Source organism: Spermophilus citellus (assembly GCF_964194105.1).
Source record: "Spermophilus citellus genome assembly, chromosome: 11".
Lineage (NCBI taxonomy): Eukaryota > Metazoa > Chordata > Mammalia > Rodentia > Sciuridae > Spermophilus > Spermophilus citellus.
The window spans coordinates 105625255-105646067 of record NC_138192.1 but is presented as its reverse complement, the minus strand read 5'-3'; the positions used below and the strand labels follow the sequence as shown (position 1 = coordinate 105646067).

Genomic DNA, 20813 nt, shown 5'->3' with positions numbered 1-20813 from the left:
GGTAGATAATTAGCAATCTTTGATTCTAGTCTAAACTCTATCAATGACTAAAATCAAACCTCTTTATTAAATGCCAAACTACAGATAAGAAGTCTAGGTGTTAAATATTTTAAATAACCATCCCAGTCCTAAAAGCACATCCAAGTCATTTGGAGACAAAACTAAGGCTTAAGAAGCTAAACCATAAACAGATTTTTCAAAAGAATTTCAACATGGTAAGTGACAAATGGGAATAGCTCACAGTAAAAGATAAAGTAAGGGAGACCACTTAATCATTTCTATAAAATTACAGAGAATTCACTTCGAATTGGGATGATCTGCAAACACTGACTTGGAAAAAAATACAAATTGATCTGGATCTTCGAGATCAATAAAATTGAGCAGCAGGAATAAATACATTCTTTACATGAATTTAGTGCTTTGTCATTTCCATTGTATTTTCATGTACAACTTCTCAACCTCGCCAATGACACCATGAGAAATTTATCTTTTATCACTTTTATTTCACCCATGGGAAAACTGAAGTTCAGAGTTGTTGAATAGCTCACTGAAGACCTCAGAACATTCATTAATTCATTCATTAACTCTATAATTGTTTGAGTAGCTAGGAACTTCCAACCACTACTACAGACACCAGAAACAGCAGTGGATAGAACCAAGACTCTCATGAAGCTGAACTTTTATAATAGTACATGAACTAAACCCTAGATAGGAGAGAATAGGAACAAGGACACACTAGAAAAATGTAACTTTAAGGGGAAAAAATATGAAACAATAAAGGCATGGTACATAAGAAAATAGTATGGCAGGTTCATTATCATGGAGGTTTAAGAAGATGGAGATAGCTTGAAGCATCTTTAGACCTCTGAGTAGAATACATGACTATGAGGTTCGGCCTTCACTCAGTGGTCATCCTTTGACATAGTGGATTGGCTCCAAGATTCCCATCAGATACCAAAACCAGTAGATGCTCAAATCCCTTATGTATTGTACCTATACACATGTTCCCTTATACTTTAAATTGCTGCTAGATTACCTGTAGTATTTAATACAATGTAAATGTTAAGTGGCTAGTTGCCATAATGTATTTTGGTGGAATAATGGCAAGGTAAAAAGCCTGCAGAAGTTCAGTACAGACACGATATTATAGTCCTAACTACATAGTATATGACTAAGACAGCGCACTATGGTCAAACAAATGAAGACAGGCTGAGGACCTGTGAAGTGGCGGCGACTCCTGCAGGGTATGCCTACTTCATTTGTGTGGACTGAGTGCTGTGCATGGTGCATGGCAAATTCAAGTCTTGCTTTCTGGAACTTTCTGGAATTTTTCTGAGTATTTTTGATCCTACTGCTGTTTGAATCCACAGATGTTGGACCCATGGACACAGAGGACCAACTGTATACAGTAAAAGGAATATGATTTAAGCAATATTCTTGGAATAATGTAAATGTACTCTATCTTATTAATAGCAGTATGTTAACTATCATAGCACCTAACAATTATTGGTGACTGTCTAGTCTCCTAAACATGTTTACATATATTAACTTGTAAAATAGCTGCTCTTTTTTTTGGTTCCAATGCCCCCTGAGGAAACTAAGGCACAAAGAGTTTAATGAGGTTGCCCAAAGTCTCACAAGCAAGAGAACAGAGAAATGAGTGGACTTTCCCTGTCCAAATCCAAATTCTTAAAAACTGTGTTACACTCATGGCATAAAACAGCTGAGGGACAAGAAACAGAGTCACAGAAGAGCACTTTCTTTTCAATTATGGTAACCTTGGCCCGAAATTTTACAAATTTAAATTTGGTAGCTGTGTAATTGCAAAGAGGGGAACAGATATATGAGAACAGGATAAATAAGAGAATGAACTGACTTTATGAACTAAATTTAAAAAATAACTAAAGTTTATCTATTCCTTCCACGTTCTGCCCCCAATCCCCATTATGAATCAGCATTCTTGTATCAGAGAAAATATTCAGCATTTGTTTCTTTTGGGATAGACTTACTTCACTTAGCATTATATTCTCCAATTCCATCCATTTACCTGCAATTTCCATTTACCTGCAAATGTCAAGATTTTATTCTCTTTTAATGTTGAGTAATATTCCATTGTGTATATATACCACATTATTTTTTATCCATTCATCTACCAAAGGGCATCTAGGTTGGTTCCACAGTTTAGCTATTGTGAATTGTACTGCTATAAAAATTAATGTGGCTGTATTCCTGTAGTATGCTGTTTTTAAGTCCTTTGGGTATAGAATGAGGAGTGGGAGGAGCATGGAAGGAACAGAGAAACTCTAGATAGGGAAAAGGGGAAGGAGGGGAAGGGAGGGGGTGAGGAAATGTAGTCGAAGGAGATGAACCATCATTACTCTAAGTACATGTATGAACACAAATGGTGTGACTCTATGTTATGTACAACCCGAGACATGAAAAATTGTGCTCTATATGTGTAATATGAATTGAAATGCATTCTGCTGTCATATATAACAAATTAGAATAAATTTTAAAAAATAACTAAGTACAAAGTTGAAAGACTAGGAGAGGTGCCCCCATCAACAAAAACAGAAACATTCCAGGAAGTCCAGTGGAGGAAGTTAACTTAAAGCTGAGTGGTTATGATCTACATGAGATGTTGACAGGATCCTGGGGAGGAAATGCAGAAATGGACTCAGGAAAAAAAATCAACAACAGACATGGATTCCTATAAATTCTTCCTGGTCCGGGTATTTCCACATTTGTAAGATGATTAGGTTGGGCCACAAAATTACTAAAGTCTCTTTTGGGTCTACAATTCTATGAATAGAAAATAATACTGAAAAGTGTGCAATAGTATTTCTTGGCCAAGGTAATCTTTTCACTCTTTGGGACTTCTGGATATTTATTTCTGAAAAACTATCCAAACTTCCTCTATGTGCTTTCATAACACACCTGGGAACCAAAGTAAAATCTTATCAGGAAAGAAAAAAAAAATGCCATATCCTAATTTGTTTGTGTGTGTATGTATATGTATGTGTGTGTGTGTGTGTGTGTGTGTATGTGTGTGTATATATATATGTTTAAAATAAGTGCTCTACATTAAGATAGAAGTTTTACTGACAAAATGAAGGCTCAGAAATAATTCAGGACTCTTTTAAAAAGTAGTCCAACTTAGCAACTACCTTCCCCAGAAAAGCACAATATACATCATAAATTGTCCAACTACACACTGAAAAATTTATACACTTCATCACAACCAGTTATTAACCTTTCAACCAGTGAATAGAATTTTTTTTTAAAGTTGTATAAGGCAAAGAATTTCCTGTAACCTTTCTTAGAGAATTCATAATGCATAGGTGAAGTTATGAAAACTCTAGTTTTGTTATCCATGTCTAATTCTGTGAGTTATATTAAAAATATAATAACATTTTCAAATGATGTAGAAATAACTCCTCATGTTCTGGAAGTGTGTCTGATGATCTGGTGCCTAGGCAACTGGCCTCCACTAGAGGGCAACAGAGTGTGCTCGGAAAGCAACCTGGGCTTGGGAATGGAATGTCTGGTTTTAGGTCAGTGGTTCATTCATTGTGCAAGCCAGTCTCTATTTTAAAACCATAATAGATCCCTGAATGATACTTACATTACCAAACAACATGTCCTGATAAAAGGATTCTCATTGTAACTTAAGTCAAACTGACATTTTCATTTCTCAAATATTAATACACTAATCCAAATGGTCTATCATAGTAATCAAGTATCTTCTTAGAAAATTATTTTTTAACAATTAAATACCTTCTAAACAAATTCTCAAGAGGTTTATTGAAAACTGTTAGCAGGTATAGTAAAATAGTTTATTTGAGCTTTTAATATTAAAAAAGTTAATGCTTAAATCAAAACACATAGGTAAAAATTGCAGTAATAACACTACCATAGTATTATTAAGATAATAGATAACATTAAGCATACATAATATTATACTTAAACTTTATAGTGTTTACCTATATAGCTTTCTATGCTAACCCTATAAGAACTAACATTATATCTATTTTACATACAGTGAAATGCAGCTAATATAGATGTAGAAACTTGCCCTAGTATATATGAGAAGATAGAGATGAACTGAAATCATAATACTTGAGAACCAGATACCACATATGATTCAGGGATCAACCTCCCCTAAATGGAGCCCACAAAAGCCACTAGTATCTCTCCAAACACAGCCCTGATGATAGACAAAGCTTAGTCAGAGATAGAGACATCTTCCCATATTACTGCACTATATAATGAGATGCAAGCTTTAGGCAGAAATTTTAATTGAATTAAATATGTATCACATACTAATTCTGAATTAATTTTTTACACCACATAGTTGGGTCTATCACCTACCTTTTTTTTTAAGCAATAGTGGTGACTGTGTAAGAGAAAACTTTATGCTAATTTATGGTTGATGAACTTTCCTTAGAAGTTATTGATATAAATGCCCAACACATGATGTGGCACAGCATAGAAGAAAAATAGAGTCTGAATATTGTAATTCAGGGTCCTAGAGTCTGGTTCTATTATGCAATACCTGTGTGATCTTGGGTAAGTCACTTATAATTTCTGAGACTGTTCCAGAAATGAAAAATGAGATTAATAATGGTTCCTGATGCAGGGTCACTCTAAAGTAAACCAGAATATGGAAGTGTCAAATGCATTTATTTCTGTAACATCATCTGAACTTCCTCTATGTACTTTCATAACCTCCACACCAAGGAACTAAAGTAAAACGCTAGCAGGAAAATGGAGTAATAATACTACCATAATATTACTCCATGGCATCTTGGTTGTGATCTGCAGAATGCTAAGCGGTTGTTATTTGGTGAACTAAGTTGGTTGCCTTTGGCAGTTAGAGAAAAGACATGAGTATAATGCTGTAATTCTTAGATATTTATCACAAAGAATTTCAATCAACAGACTGATGCATATAGCTGAAGAATCTTGAGAATAACTGTCATAACTAAATAATTACTAAGTTTTAGCACAACATTTTATATGAATACTAGTTATCATAAAATGCAAAATTCCAAAGCTGTTTCAATAATATTTTGACAAAACATAATGAAATAGTGTAACAGGGTGAGCACTTGGTTTCTTCTGGGTGGGTGTCTAATGGGAAAGCATGTTAAAAACAACACAAAAAAATCTCAAAGAGACAGTATTTGTACACCAAGCACTATGCTATCCAAAGAAAAAATAGAAGTAAGATCAAAGCAAATTATTTCAGACCAAATATTTTGAAATTTATTTTATTTTTTTAGAAAACAAATACAACTATATCATTCTCTAATTTTATGCAGAGTATCATTTAACTTCTTTTTTTTTTTTGTTTTTGGTCTATACTGAAGTACACTGGATGTGTTTTTCATGTACTGTGTGACCTCAATGTATACTACAGTCTAATTATAAGTTTGTTTTCCCTGTCCCACTCTTTATAGCTGAGAAACCAACAGTTCCTGACCATCGTTACTCACTCACTGTGAGTCTTCCCTAAGAACAAAAGTATTTCAGCTTTCACTCAGTGATCATGTGCATCCATCTAAGACTCTTTCTGCTTGCTTTTTATTCATATTGTAAATAAAAGAGAATATTAGGTAGCCACTTTGATAATAGGTAAATTGTTATTTTATCAAAGGTCAATACCACCTCAAAGGATCTTGGGCAAGCTTACAATTATTGCTTAAACAAATCCAATAACAACAACAACAAAAAAGTTTACATAGGTTTGGCAGAGTTTTCTTTGCATACTAGATATAGGGATCTCAAGGAAATTTTAACATTGCAGAGTAAAAGTGAAAAAAAAAAGAAAAACAGAAAGCAATAAATCAAGCAATGCCTTTTCACTTACTTTTTTTAAAAAAAAAGAAAAAAATGGGAGTGTAATTTTTTTTTCTTACAGTATCAAAAATATAAATTATTATCACCTCTGCAGAACAATACCAGTTAGGCTTCATTAGAGAAACATTAAAAATGTAATAAAATGAGAAGATGTAAAGCTGTACCCAAATTGTTTGAATCCTTTACTAGGACTTTAGCTGATTTTCTTACTGTGTCACCTTATTTAGTAATGTTAGTAGAGTCCCATTAAAAGAGATTACATGTAATAAATCTGTTTCTATATCTAGTAAATGGATTATGGTTGAAACAAGCTTTGCCAAGATGGTTAAAAGGATGCTGAAGAGGGAAGAGTCCTATTGGACAAATGATTTCTCTGGGCACACTTCATGGAATCATCCTTCCTCTAATGGAATCTTGGAAATATGTCCCCAATCTGGGGGGACATATTTTCTTCTGGCCCTTCTTAATTTGCCGTTTTTCAGCTTTTCGTTTTTATACACTGACATTAGTGAAATCTGAGGCAGGAAGAGCCTTCATTAATAAAAACCCTAGAGACCAAGAATATGTCAAAGGAAAAGGGTGGTACTGGGGAAGAAGCAGAAAGTGCAAGTGGGAAAAATGAGTGAAAGCCCTCCCTTGGGAGCCTGAGAGTAAATCATGCATTTTTCTTTACTGAGACCAACTAAATAAACAGGAAGTGCATCAAAATTATCTAGCAAGTGTCACCTGGAGAGAGTGACATTAATTCAGCAAGTGTTCCCAAAGAATCAGACTTGTGTAGGACACTGCACTGGTCACTATTAACACAAAAAAACACAAAAGAAACTAAAGTTTCCCTGTCCCTGTCCTCTGGCTGCTGACAAGCTACTTAGGGAGATAAATTTCTTGGAAAATTGGTAGTTTCCATGCAAAGCAAACTAAGTTTGATTTCCAAAGATGAATATAAATTTGAAGAGTCAGAAAATATCTTGCAGAAAAAGAAAAATGTAAGTTTAACTGAGTTCAATAAATCACACATGCACACACACACACACACACACTTTCATATTCTAGTCCAGATCAAAACACACAAATGTGTACACACACACACACAACTCCAAACTGCAGAAAAACATGTTACAAACATGAATTAGCATAGTACAAACCATGCTAAGGATAGATACATAATAGAAGAAATTTTGGAAACAGTTCAATTTTGAAGGACACATTAGACACTGATAAGAGGAACCCCACCCAGAATTAATTTTAAATACTGTGTTTCAACAGCAATAATCCAGCATACTGCAATTGAATATTTTATTTTTACACCCTTCTCAGTTTAGTATCACAGGAAAAATACAAATAAAATTATGCATTTGCAATGGAATTATTCCCACATAGGTGGCAGAACAGGCTCAAACTTTCTGAAATATTCAATTTAGTCCTTTTTTTAATTTCAGCAATGAAAACAAGGACTATTTTTTAATAACAAAATATTTTATTTTTTTTCAAATCTTCATACATACATTTTGTATAATGATGACCATCACAAAAGGGGATTGGCAAGGACAGGGAAAATAAGTACTATTACTCAAGAGAATTGGTGGCCAGCTACATTAAGAAAAATAGTCACAATAGTTCAGGAGGCATTCCTCCCTGTGATATTCTCTACTGAAAAGCACATTCAGACCTCAGGCATTAAGCTGAATATTTAGCAAGGGCTAAGAATAAACTCCAGAGCCAGCAACCACAAGGAAAATTCCAACAACCTCAGTGGCTGACACTAATTTATTGAGATGTATCAGGAACTCTTGGGAATGAAGTGTCTGCTAATTAGGCCACCACAAACAGGCTCCCAAACCTTGACAAAGTTTTTCCAAACATCTGATGAAGAACTGTGATTTATGGGCTGCCTAGGTTAAACCTGAACAGATGGTATCTTTTAATAATAATTGACACATGAGTTTGTTAAGGGTTTCAATCTCTTGCAAACATGCATCTCCATAGAGGAAAACAAAGAGCAACATTTTTAGAATCATCTACCTTATCTTTGTCTTCAACAACATCTGCCAAGACATCATCTGGATCCAGGATGCCTCCATCTGTGTATTCTAAGTGATGAATCTTCACCCAGTAACCAGGATCCTATGGTAGAAAAAAAATGTTTCATGACTCCATCTTCTTTTAAACAATGATACAATGTAATTTTAAGAGAAATAAATTGACTCATTAATAATATGCTCTAGTAATAATAACATTTTCAAACAACCAAAACAAATGTCATCTTTTTATTTGGATAAATGGTTGGCATTTTTTCCCTGTTTAAGTCAGTGAATCAAAGTATACATATTGCATCAATTTTCCTTGAAGATGAATTGTATGTAAATGTAAATTGCTCCAGTATCTTGAAAAGCATATTCAAAGAACTTTTTATAACCCCCCACAACTTAGATAATGCCAAGAGGATGCTAGGAAACATCTTCTTGAGAGTACTTCCTGAAATGGGGAATGAATGTTCAAACTAAGGTCCCAAAGCTGTAGTCAAAAAAAAAAAAAAAAAAAAAAGCAAAGAAAAAATCTAAAAGGCAGAAATCTGATTGCAATAGCTGTCACTTTAGAATATAGGGATGGAATGGGTGACCTCCAAGCCCTTCATCTTTTTAAATCCCAGGCTCTATGTGCATCCTCAGCTCTAGGTTATGAAATGACACATGAAGCAGAGAGCTCCTACCTCCTGAGTCTTGGCAGCAAATTGCAAACCGTGTTCTGAGTTGAACAGAGTTCTCTGAGGTAGCGATTAAAGAGACTTCCAACTAAACCATCGCTTAGTATTAAGAATTGCTTATTCTGATAGTAGAATTTGGAAAGGAGTGGTCTAGTTCAGTTATTTCCCTTTCCAGAAAAGATATGAAAATGAGTCATTGTAACAATGAGACAAGAACACAAACCAAAAAGAAAGTGAAGAAAAAACATTAGTAAAGATTTTACCAGAATATCCAAGCTATATTCCATTTGGTTCTGTGATTCTTAGAAAGCCCCTCAAAGTGGGAAACTATTTAGCTATAAAGTACTCAGTATCCAATAAAGGAACAGATACCAGTGTGTGAAAAGAGATGGAAATTCCAGGATAAAGCTCTAAGTCCTTATCACATGAATCTTTATTAAAAGTAAGAACTATCATAACCCACAGAATGCAACTGCAATTTTATGAAAGCTAATAGAAATGGTTGTCATATAGCTCTCTCTTTAACTGACCCCTGATAAAAGGCGAGGGCATACTATTAAATAATAATTCTTTTAAGGCATCTATTTGGAGGACTACTGAAATGTGGCCGAAGCGCATAGCTTTCCAGTAATTCAACCTTATAAAGTGACAGGATAAAAATCTGAAGGAATTCTCCTTAGCTAGGCTTTTGACATTTCAAAATTAAGTGTTCTATATAGTACATAAGGAGCAATTCTTAGTAATCTGAAAGGAGTTTCATTTGCTTCTAAATCTAGACTTACCATAGAAATATTCATGATTTACCAAGAAACTTTAAATGCCTCACTATTGCCAGATAGCAATTACAAAGATATGAGCAGTGAAAGTGTAATCAGGTAAAAAAAAAAAAAAAGCATAAAACACCCATCACTCAGATTCTGTAACCAGAGATCTTTGTGGACTCATGGAGATTGTGCTATAAAAGATGAGGAAGTATAGCAGGCGAGATTCCAAACAGGGAGGGTACTGGCGTGTACAAAACACTGTGTCATGGGCACTGGACTGTCTGAATGCCCCAAGCAATCTTTGGTAATAGAATCTTTATTCTGGGGTGACTCCACAGCAACATATTCCTCCAAATCTACCTAGACTTTCAACCAAAATCTAGAGTTTATGTTTTCCTTGTAAAAAATGGCCTGCTTATGAAAGGAGTTCAATTTAATTAATTTCTATAAACTTCCACTGAGTTGGGTTTTGATATATTAAAGCTCTTTAGATGAAATCTGTTGATTTCAACCATGTTTACAAAAAGTGATATATTCTAAAGGGTTTGCTTTTTTTAATATTTATACTTAAAAGCAGACATCTATTAAGTTGTCTGCTTTTTTCTTGCGCTTGGTTTGTAAAAGCAGATTTTATCACATAAAACTAAGACAAACAATTTCCCCTAACAACTGCAGTGTAAGTTAAAGTCCACCTTGCTTCCTGTCTAGAAATAACAAGAAGAAAACCAGAGTCCAGATTTAAAAGAGAAAATTTAAAATATATATATATATATATACACATATATATGCATATATATATACACATATACATATATATACATGTATATATATAATACACACACATATATATACACATATATTATATAAGGAAATATGATGTGATCAGTTATACAGAGAGTGGCAGACAAGTGGCAGCAATCTCCAAAGCCTAGCTAAGGAGAATTCCTTCAGGCAGGTAAGATAGTCACAGTGCATTCTTCCTGCACACACACACACACTCATGGGACCTAAGACATTCTGAAAAATAACAGGACTTGAAACTAAGGCACTTCTCTAATTTGATTCAAAAGAATATACAACTAAATCAAGTTAAAAAGCAAATTGACAATTTTGAAATAATGTATTTGACCAAAAAACACTTAAATATATAATACCAGAATTTACTCGACTCTAATTATGACTCCCTATTCCACATGGATGCTGTCATTTCATATATTCTCTGGAGAAGAGTAGATTCATGATGGTCACACATGTAGCCCTGAACCAAAACAGACGAGCCATAGGAAATCAGTCTCAGGATTAATAATATATACATCCAAGAAAAGAAAATCAATAACCAGCATGTACCGACCGCGGTTCTGTCCCTGTGGTATTTGGCCATGGTGCCATAGATCATTAAGAATACACATTCAATATTTGCAGCCTACAGCCTTCATAAGACTATAAATTTACCCTGACTCTTTTATGCATGTTAAAATTTCAACCATTACACTGCAGTCAACATTTTGCATTTCATTTACTTGGCTTTATTGCCATGAGGAATAAAACTGATCAAATATGAAAAGATGTTCACATATGTGTCTTGGTTCACACAATTAATCACTTGGAAGCATTTACCATGTTTTTTCATGATTGTGACATTTAGTTTACCATTGTACTGCACCAATATCTGTAATACATATAAATTTCAAATTATTTTGAAAATATCTCTAACACATTTGCTTACTTTGCAACAGTCTTATTACCTATGTTCCCAGGATCATTAAAGTATTGTAAGATAACACACCACTCATTGGGTTTTCTCCACTTCTAACATATATTATCCTCTTTAAAAATAATATACATTTATGTAAAACCCTATTGAAATATTTAAATTAAAATAAATTTATCTATAGAGATAAATTGGAAAAATAAACTGAAACAAAAATGCATGCATTACAGGAAGAAGACAGTCATAGGGTGTTTTTAATGATCAAATGTAGAAATCATTCCAAACAGGCATTGATTTTTAAAAAAAAATATTTTTGTAGTTGTTGATGGTCCATTATTTTATTCATTTATTATATGTGGTACTGAGAATCAAACCCAGTGCCTCTCACATGCTAAGCAAGTGCTCTACCACTGAGCCACAACCCCAGCCCTAAGCATTGATATTAATAACAAGAAATACCCTCCACTGTGTCTTGAAGATGAAATTTTTTTTTTAAGAGAGAGGTGGGGGAGAGAGAGAGAGAGAGAGAGAGAGAGAGCGAGCGCGCGCGCGCAGTTTTTGGCTGACACAACATCTTTGTTTGTATGTGGTGCTGAGGATCGAACCCAGGCCGCACGCGTGCCAGGCGAGCGCGCTACCGCTTGAGCCACATCCCCAACCTTGAAGATGAAATTTGACCCCATACTTTGGGTAATGTATATTTATCAAAGTATAGAAAAATAACTTTCCATCTGCAGTACCTAAAGGAGTAGACTGGCAAGGCAGATACTCTAAAACTGAAGGATTGTGACAATAATCAAAAGAGAGGGTAAAGTTAGAGGTTCCTGAGCAAAATGTCTATGGTACAAGACAAGAAAAAAATTTTCAATGGCAACAACAACCCAAAGTTGAGGGAACACTGCAAAAGAAAGGCCAACAGTAGGAGAAGGGCTGCATTTAGTCAGTGGTACGCTCAATGCAACTAGTTGCTTAGAGGCTTCTTGTTTTTATAAGAATAGTTTTACTTGCAGGAACAAAAACAACTGTGGAATGGAACTCAACAGAAAGAGTTTTCTTTATACAATTAACAATGTGTATTTGGTGGTGTGTACCCACAAAATGATATTTCATTAATTTTTTCATTATTACAAACTGCAGATAATTTATTTTATTGCTTACTATAGGCCATGTATAACAGGTATTAGGAGTTTTATATGACTAACTCATTTATCTTTAAACAACCTCATAAAATAGTCATCAATCCACTTTATAGATGAGGAAACCAAGGCATGAGTAAGTGAACTGACTTACTCAAGGTCATGTGCTTAAAAAGCAGCAGAGCCAACTTAGGCATTTTTAAAAGTAGAAAATATATATTTTTTTCTAGATTAAATAATAATACAGTGCATAGTTATTAAATAGGAACCAGCAGGGGAGCAGGTCTATTTGTATCCTTACACAAGTCTATGGGCCCAGGCAAGCTGACATTGCTCCTGGCCTCAGATACTTCATCATTAGTGAGCATGCAGATCCATGGCCTCCTGCATGATGTGCCACACACACACACACACAGGCTGAAGTACAGAAAACACAAAGGGACACATAATGCAAGGCTCCATATTCTTCATATAAGTGGCCTTACCAGTGCTTCACAACTGAGAGAAACAAATGGGAGAAGTTTCAAAATATAATTCTTCGTAATCATAGAATTGAGGGCTTGGGCAACAGTGGAAAAGGATCCTACTGCTGAGAACAAAGTGGAAGTTGGAGGCATCTAACATTGGATAGAGAATTATGAAAATATGCATATACAAAAAAAACTTTGCTACTTTTGCCATAACCCTCTGGGGGCATTCGTCCCTCCACCCAAGACCAGAAGGTCATCAAATGCTCCATGATGCACCCAGGAAGGTGAATGTGTCAGAACATGTCTAGAGACTCTCGGGCAGGCAGAGAACAGGAGTCTCTGAGGATCCAGCCACAGGGCCATGTAGGTAAAAAACAAAAAGGGAAGCCTATGTGAAACCTAGCAGAACAGCACGGACAGCTGAAGGGAAAGAATCATTTCAGAGAAGAAGTAACAAATATAAAGATCACTACAATCCTCCTCTAATGACCTTCAAAACATGCTTCACCTTCCCAAAAAAGATCCACCAAGCACAAACCTCAGAACAAAAGCCTAGTAGAGGAAAATGGGCTGAGGCCCCTTTAATCAACAATGTTTCCAAAGAATTCAGGAGAACCACAACGGGACCCAGAGTTTTTATGCTGGGTTGAAAGCAGCATCTGATGTATTCAACAACAAGATAATAAAGCCCAAGTTATATGTGAAATGAGGGTGAATGAGACCATCTATAAATTCCCTTCCTGCTCTAAAAATCCATGATCCTACCAAGGGAAGGAGGGTATAGGAATACTAACATCATATAAATAATATGTGAAAGAAAGAAAACGATTTTACTAAATATAAAGGGGTGCATTTCATTATGGGGAAAGGGTCAGTCCAACATGGAGAAAGCAAGTCTCTAACCTATACAACAATCTAATTTCAATGAATACTCTGCCAAAATGGACAGATCTTAAGCACAAACATGTGCATACACACATACAGTGAGAGATTTTATAATAAACCAAAAACTCAGGGAAAAAAAGCATCAACACAATAAATAAATTTAACTTTATTTATATTTATATATTCTCTCTCACACACAAATGTATACGTATGCATATAATACAACCAAAAAGATTAGAAAACACTTTCTTTAAAAGTGTACTTGGAACATGTATTAAACTCCAAAGGCAAGCCAATCCAGAGAGGAAAAGGGGCAGGAAAGAGAAGGTACTCAGAAAGGAGATTAAGTAAATTAAGTTATATGCATGCAAAAATACAGCATAATGAATCTTTTTGTGTAATTACAATGCTCCAATAAAAAATAAAAATTAAAAAATGTGTTTCTCTGATTAAAATAAAATCAACTACAGAAAGATATCTAGAAAAAGTCCACTTGTTTAAAAATGGAAAATAAATTAAAATTAGAAAATAAAGTTCTTAATAATCCAAAGATGAATAAAGGAAATGAGAAAGTATTTTTAATTTAAAAATGATTAAATATTAAGTAATTGTTGATTGCAACTAAAGCAGTGTTGAACAGGTTGGTAATGCCCTTTGATACATATATTAGGGAAACAAGCTAAAAAAAATTAGCTAGAAAAAGAACAGTCCTAAAGTTTTTACTGTTTACATAAAATGAACAAATTATTTGATAAACTTAGTAAAAAAAACTATAGGCATAGAGAATATAATATAAAAACAATTAAAGAAATTCAATCTTCCCACAAAGAAAGTTCTAGACTCAGATGACTTCAGAGGCAAAATCTCCCAAATATTTGAGGAACAAATAGTGTTAATCTTTATACAAACGCTTCTAGAAACTAGAAAAAGAAGAGATTCTCCTATACTTTTTTAATGATGATAGCATATCTTTGATATTAACTATTAACAAGGACATTACAAGAAAACTATACACTGGTCTGTCATGGATGCATATGTTAAATAAAAATAAATTAAACATTTGTAAACTCAGTAATGTATGTAAAAGATAATACATTATAACCAATTGTGATTTATTCCAGTGATGCAAAAATAGTTTAATTTTCAAAAATCAATCATAGTTATTCATCAAATTAATAGGAAAAAAGGATAAAAACTAGTTGATCATCAAAATGAACACAGAAAAAGCATTTGTGAATAATCACAACCAGTTCACAATAAAAAGTATCTTAGAAAACAAGAAACACAAATAATTAAGCAGACAAAATAAGTAAAAGAAAAATAATTAAATAACATTTACAATAGCATCAAAAAATCAAATATTTTTTGGAATAGTCTAACAGAAATGTGCAATGTGCACTAAAAATTGAAGAAGACTGTGACAGATTAGAAAACTCAATATTATGAAGATGTTAATCTTGTTCAAATTAGGGAAGATTTGGTTAAGGTCAGGAATGTGCCAATATGGAGCAACCAGAATTATACAACACCCATTAAAATGTAAATGTGCACAATCACTTCGGAAAATGGTAATATCTGAACATAAAGCTAAACAAAAATGTCCTACAAAATTCAGCAATTTCACAAATAGGTTTGTATCCAAGTGAAAGGAGTATAGTAGAGAGTTACTACCAAAGGTAAGAACAAGAATATTCAAAGCAGAATTATTTCTAATACCTTAAAATCAGGAAATAATCCAAATATTCATTGCCAGAAGAACAGATAAAATAGTAGTATGTTCATGCAATGGAATCCATACAGCAAGAAGAAAGAACTACAAGTTCATGCACCAATCTGGGCGAATCTCTCAGTATCATTGTACAAGAACACCCAACTACAAAAGAAGTACATATTGTACAACTCTGCACATGGCATAACAAACTAACAAGGAGTAGCCAGAAGACTGGCCACTCTCTGTGAGGAGAAAGGCAGGGAGTGAAAGAGGAAAGCCCTGGGTGTGTGGAACCACATTCAGTTCCTTAATCTCTGTGAGCTACTACACTGACCTGCGTACTCTCCTATGTGTGCACTGTACTTCCAAAAGAATGTCTTTCAAACTGAAATACATAACGGCTCCTTTCACACAATAAACATCTACAGGTAAACAGATGAAGACCACCAAAAGCTGCTCAGGATATGAATCTAGATTTCTGGTTTCCTTGGAAGTAAAAGAAAAGAAAATATCTTAAAACAAATTAAAGGAAGACCAGACTATTCTACCAGCTAAATGTGTAGCTCACTAGCCACTAGTTATTTGAAACTGCCAGGACACACAGGAGAGGATTAATTGACCACAGGCTTAAGTGAGTCAATAGTGGGATGGGTCTGTGAAGATTGTTATTGCTGGAATCTCAGGCTCTGGCAACAGAAGTACTGTGTCCAGAACATGGAGTCATGACCTTGTTCTGTGCTGACGTGGCCATACTACAGAAGTTTTTGTCAAATTTTAAGAGGGGATTGTTAATCAGCTGGAGAACACCCACATCATAAAAGATCATAGGGGCTAGAAATATGTCTTGGGATGGGTGCACAGAACTAATTTAGGTTTGTTCAAATGGAAAGACTCAAAGTGAAACATTTTGCTATTTCAAATATAGTAGAACTACAGTTTACAAGGCACTGAGCTCTTAAAGCTATCAAGTAAGGCAAAATTCACCGATGAAATTATCCCTGTACATCCCTGAGGAAGAAACCATATTAGAATGAACATACTTTCTCTCAGTAAGGCCAACACTACTTTTTGTTTAATTGGAGTATTTTATTATCTTTTCAGTTGAGCACCAGATGAAGTATCTGGATTATGGTGGAGACCATGTTCTGTGAAAAATTCTTAAACATTTAGACTCACACTAGGGCCAGAGAGACTCAACCACAAACACATGGGAACTGAGACAGCCGAGGTCAAACAGAGTCTCTCATCTGTTCTCACTCTAGGATAGAGGCTCACACTCAGCTCATACAAGTTCAATTAGCTACACTATTCAAATTCGTATCTTCTTCTTTTTCTTAAGTTATGGGTAAGCATATACAAATTAAAGGAGCATATCAGACTTCTCATCAAATTAGAAGGCTTCCACATACAAGATTCAGTGTGTTTTGAGTTGCTCCAAAAAAGTTGCATGGACAATAGACAGGTAGATGGAAACTGAGCATAAGAAAGACTCTCAAAAAAGGTCATCTGTGAATGGAAAAGGTAGCATGATGGAGTGTATACTCTGCACCCTGTTAGGAGTCAAATGGAGGCTAGGGTCACCATATCTCAAGGATCCTATAGGATAAAAAGAAGTGGACAGATTCCCAATGCTTGGACCTACAGTATCTAGAACCTAGAAGATCTTTGGGGCTTTAAAACCACAGGTACAGAAACTTCTTAAAAGAAATCTCTTCTATGTCATAAGAATAATAGATATGGCAGTACAGCATGATGCCACAATTACAATGCATCTCCAAACAAAGTCTACAGGCACATCTTATTTAAAATTTCCTAATCTGATGCTATTCAAGGTGTAATCTGAAAATTCTTTAATAAACAAATTTGAGAAAATATCAATCCCAAGATAAAAATAATTACTGTGGTAGAAGGAAAAAATAACAGAATTTTATTGATTAGAACATTCTTTTTAAAAAGAGTAATTTCTCACTCTAAAATGACACTCATCCCTACACACCTCCCACTGACCCCCCCCCCAAAAAAAAATCCTAAGATTTTTTTCAAGCCTTAAGTAGTAAATTCATAAATTTAAAACCTGGTAGAAATTCACTGGCTTCATGATTTCCTACAGCAGCCTTCCCGTCTAACAGGAAAACAGAACAGAGCTTAAACCAAAAGAAATTTCTCCATGATGTATAATTTTAAACAGAAATGATTTAAGTATAGAAGCATGGATGATTCCAGGGAATTCCTTTTATCTCATAATCCAAATTTTCAAAATATCACTAATAGCCTTTTCTTCTTTAGTAGAAAGAAAAAAATATATATCCTTTTTTTTTTAAATTCTAGGGTTAGACTAAACTTATTTGGGAGAAATAAGGAGCTTAATTAGTTAATTGTTTTTTAAAATAAAGAACATTTTAATTAGTTTTAAATCTACTATCCATATCATTGCAGCCCACTACGTCTTCACAAAAATATGGAAGTCTTTTTTTTCTATAGACCTAATAACAAGTTAAATGCTTACTCTTAAATGCATTAACCCTTACATAAATATCAGTATTAAATACAATGCACTCTTAAAATTATATAAAAAAAACAAGTATTAAAAGTCTGAAATTAACACATTTCAAATGCATTTAATTGAAACATGTATTTTTTTTTAAAAAAAATTCAGTATGAAATACTTTTAAAACACCCACATTAATAATATGAAATACAATGATTTAAAATAACTTTAAAGAAAACAGCTGATTTTTTTAAAAAAATCATGTTTTCCATTATTTGTTTCCAATGAAATTTTATACTCCAAAGCCCTCAATGCCAAGGTTTTAGAAGCTTGTGTGGTCCAAAGGAATGCAAAACCTACATCCAAAGAATGAAAGCAGCCCTCTCTCCAAAGAAAGTGCAAGCTGTTAATTTTTAAAATAATTTATCTCGTATAAAACCCTAAAAAATATTCTGCCACAAAATTAATTTTAAAAAGAATAAATTTTAGAATACAAATTTGTAATAACTCACAGTTTACTTAATGCAGCCAATTAAACTCAAACTTCCTTGTTGTTCTAATGCTGACACCTTGGTACAGTAACTCCAAAATATGCCTTTGACAATACTATTTCCCAGTTGTGTCTACCTTTGTGCATATGAACGAGGGAGAAAGGTTTAAAGTTTTATGTGGATAATAGCCATTGCTACTAGCTCTTTACTGGAACAGAAATTATGATACAGAAAGGAAAATTCTAATTTATAGCAGAAGAGGTACTGGTGGCAGTGTTTAGAAAAGTAGGTTAACTGCAAGATAAACAAATACCTCATCAACTTAATCCCCCATTTCACTGTTTATAAATTTTTTTAAGTAGGGCAGCAATATGAATAGTGAGGGATTATCTGTCTCTGATCTCTGAAAGTACTGGAGATAATATTGCTTGCTACTGTTAGTTTTGTTCTTCTAACAACAAAGTCATTCTTCTGGACAGCTACAGATGGATCACAGGTGTAGCTAAAAGAAAACAGCAACTCCAGAAAAGCAAGTAGGCAGAGCTGAGCTCACATATCCCCTTCTCAGACTACCTCTAGAGCTAATGCTCTACCAATTTTGTAATGATGAGGATCACAAGTTATCCTTATTCAATTATTTATTAATTTTTACAGCTTGATCTTCCCAACTAGTGCATAAGCTCTCTGATTCCAACACCTCTATGGTGTTCTATGTCCCTAGCTCTTAAAACTACTTCTGACATTGTGCATTTGTCATAGGAGTGAGGACTAAGAGAAACAGAATGAAATAACAAAAAAGTGGGGAAAACCTGGTGTAATCACAGAGCAAGCCATCGTATTTATACTTAGCACAAGCTCAAACCATGTGACCTAGATCTTTTGATACAGGCAATAGCAGTATGGAAGAAACAGAAATACCCTGGACCACACAACCATGACTGCCAATTACACAACAAGGAATGTTCCTGCAACCTCTCTGAACAAAATACAATTAAAAACCCAGCCTCTGGAAGAAATAAAGCTAAAACTTTAATGAAGGAAGAATAGAGATAATAATTAAACATAATTAAATGGTATGTTAGTAAGTGATAAGCAATTTGGAAAGAAAAGAGAATAGGGACGGGGTAAAGAATACAGCAATGTGTCTTTTAAAATAGGAAGGTCAGACCAGGCATTGAAAGAGTAACATCTGAGCAAAGACTGGAGGCAAGTCAGTGGCAGACGGGAGAAGGGAAATCAGGTCTACTAACACATGGTACACCCTTGGGCAAGAACCTTTGCTGTCATTTGTAAAAGTCGAAACTCAGAAAAAGAACCCTGAGATGACAGTGGGAAAACTAGTTCCTGCATCAGGTTGAACACGTAGGGAAGAGGTACAGAAACAGCACATGGTATTAACTATTTTCTCCATCATCACCAAGAGGACCCTGCCCCACACCAAGTAAAATTTTCCTCTACAAAATAAATTTCTAGTAGATTTATATCATTACTAAATATGGTTGTGGTGCCTTTTCTTTTAAATAAAAATATTTCCAGAAAGGCAGAAGGAACCTGTATGTTATTTGCCTCCCAAAAATGTCCTTCCAAACTCCTGATCATAAGGCACACCAATCTTAACATGGAATGTCCCACATAATGAGGATAATCTAGCCCTGTACACAAAATGAAAGTGTTTAGAGTGTGTGTGTGTGGGGGGGGGAGCTTTAAATCAATAAGAAATCCATGCTTCCCCACACAGTCTACCCTCACTGGATTGTGAGAAATTTACTACATATTCACGTACATATACAGGCATATGCATTGATGCATATATAAATATTTCCTTTCTTGGCACACCATAACCTTAAATCCCACAGAGGCAGAGCCATTTCTGTCTCATATTCTTCTGTAATCCCAGCATCTGACATAGCCCTCTCTTTACAACACATGTACAACAAACGTTGCCCATTATTACTACTTCGTGTAATTCCTGAAAACTGAGAGTTTTAGAGGGCAAAGAGAGCCTCTTGGCTTGGAAAACAAAGTCAACAGGATATGAGCAAAACGTCCAGAAACACAAGTATCCAATTGCAAGAGAAGTTTTTCATATGTCAAAATTTGGGGCAGGAGGAAACTCTCTTTCCCAGTTTTTCTCTGTGATTGAAATGTACTCTGTAGACCAATGTGGCCCATAAACTGTTGCTTTACATGTGCAATAAAATAGCAACCCCAGGGCTAGGATTGTGGCTCAGTGATAAAGCAGTCACCTAACATGTGGTAGGCACTGGGTTCAATCCTCAGCATCACATAAAAATAAATAAATAAATAAATAAATAAATAAATAAATAAAAGTATTGTGTCCAACTCCAACTAAAAGATTTTTTTTTTTTTTAAATGGCAATCTCAGAAAGCTAGAAGCCAGCCTTACAGGTAAATCCTCTTTCCCCACCATTCCTCACAGGTAATCAGATCAATGTGCTTCAACAAAATGAGGGACCCAGGAAACAGAAGATTCAATAGAGAAGACATAGAAAGGAAATTCTCAAATAGTGACATCAATTAATATGCTAACCTCCTGGACCTTAGAGAACAACCAGCCCTGATTGGATTAT

At 34.5% G+C, this 20813-nt stretch overlaps 1 protein-coding gene across 2 annotated transcripts in view; it reads right to left on the bottom strand.

Annotated features, from left to right (window-relative positions):
- Window positions 1–20813, bottom strand: part of PARD3B (par-3 family cell polarity regulator beta) — a 1004964-nt gene that overhangs the window by 863696 nt on the left and 120455 nt on the right. For both annotated transcript variants that reach the window (XM_081260439.1, XM_081260440.1), the window contains one exon: window positions 7885–7986. In XM_081260439.1, the coding sequence (XP_081116565.1) occupies window positions 7885–7986 (102 nt within the window). The remainder of the gene's footprint in view (window positions 1–7884; window positions 7987–20813) is intronic.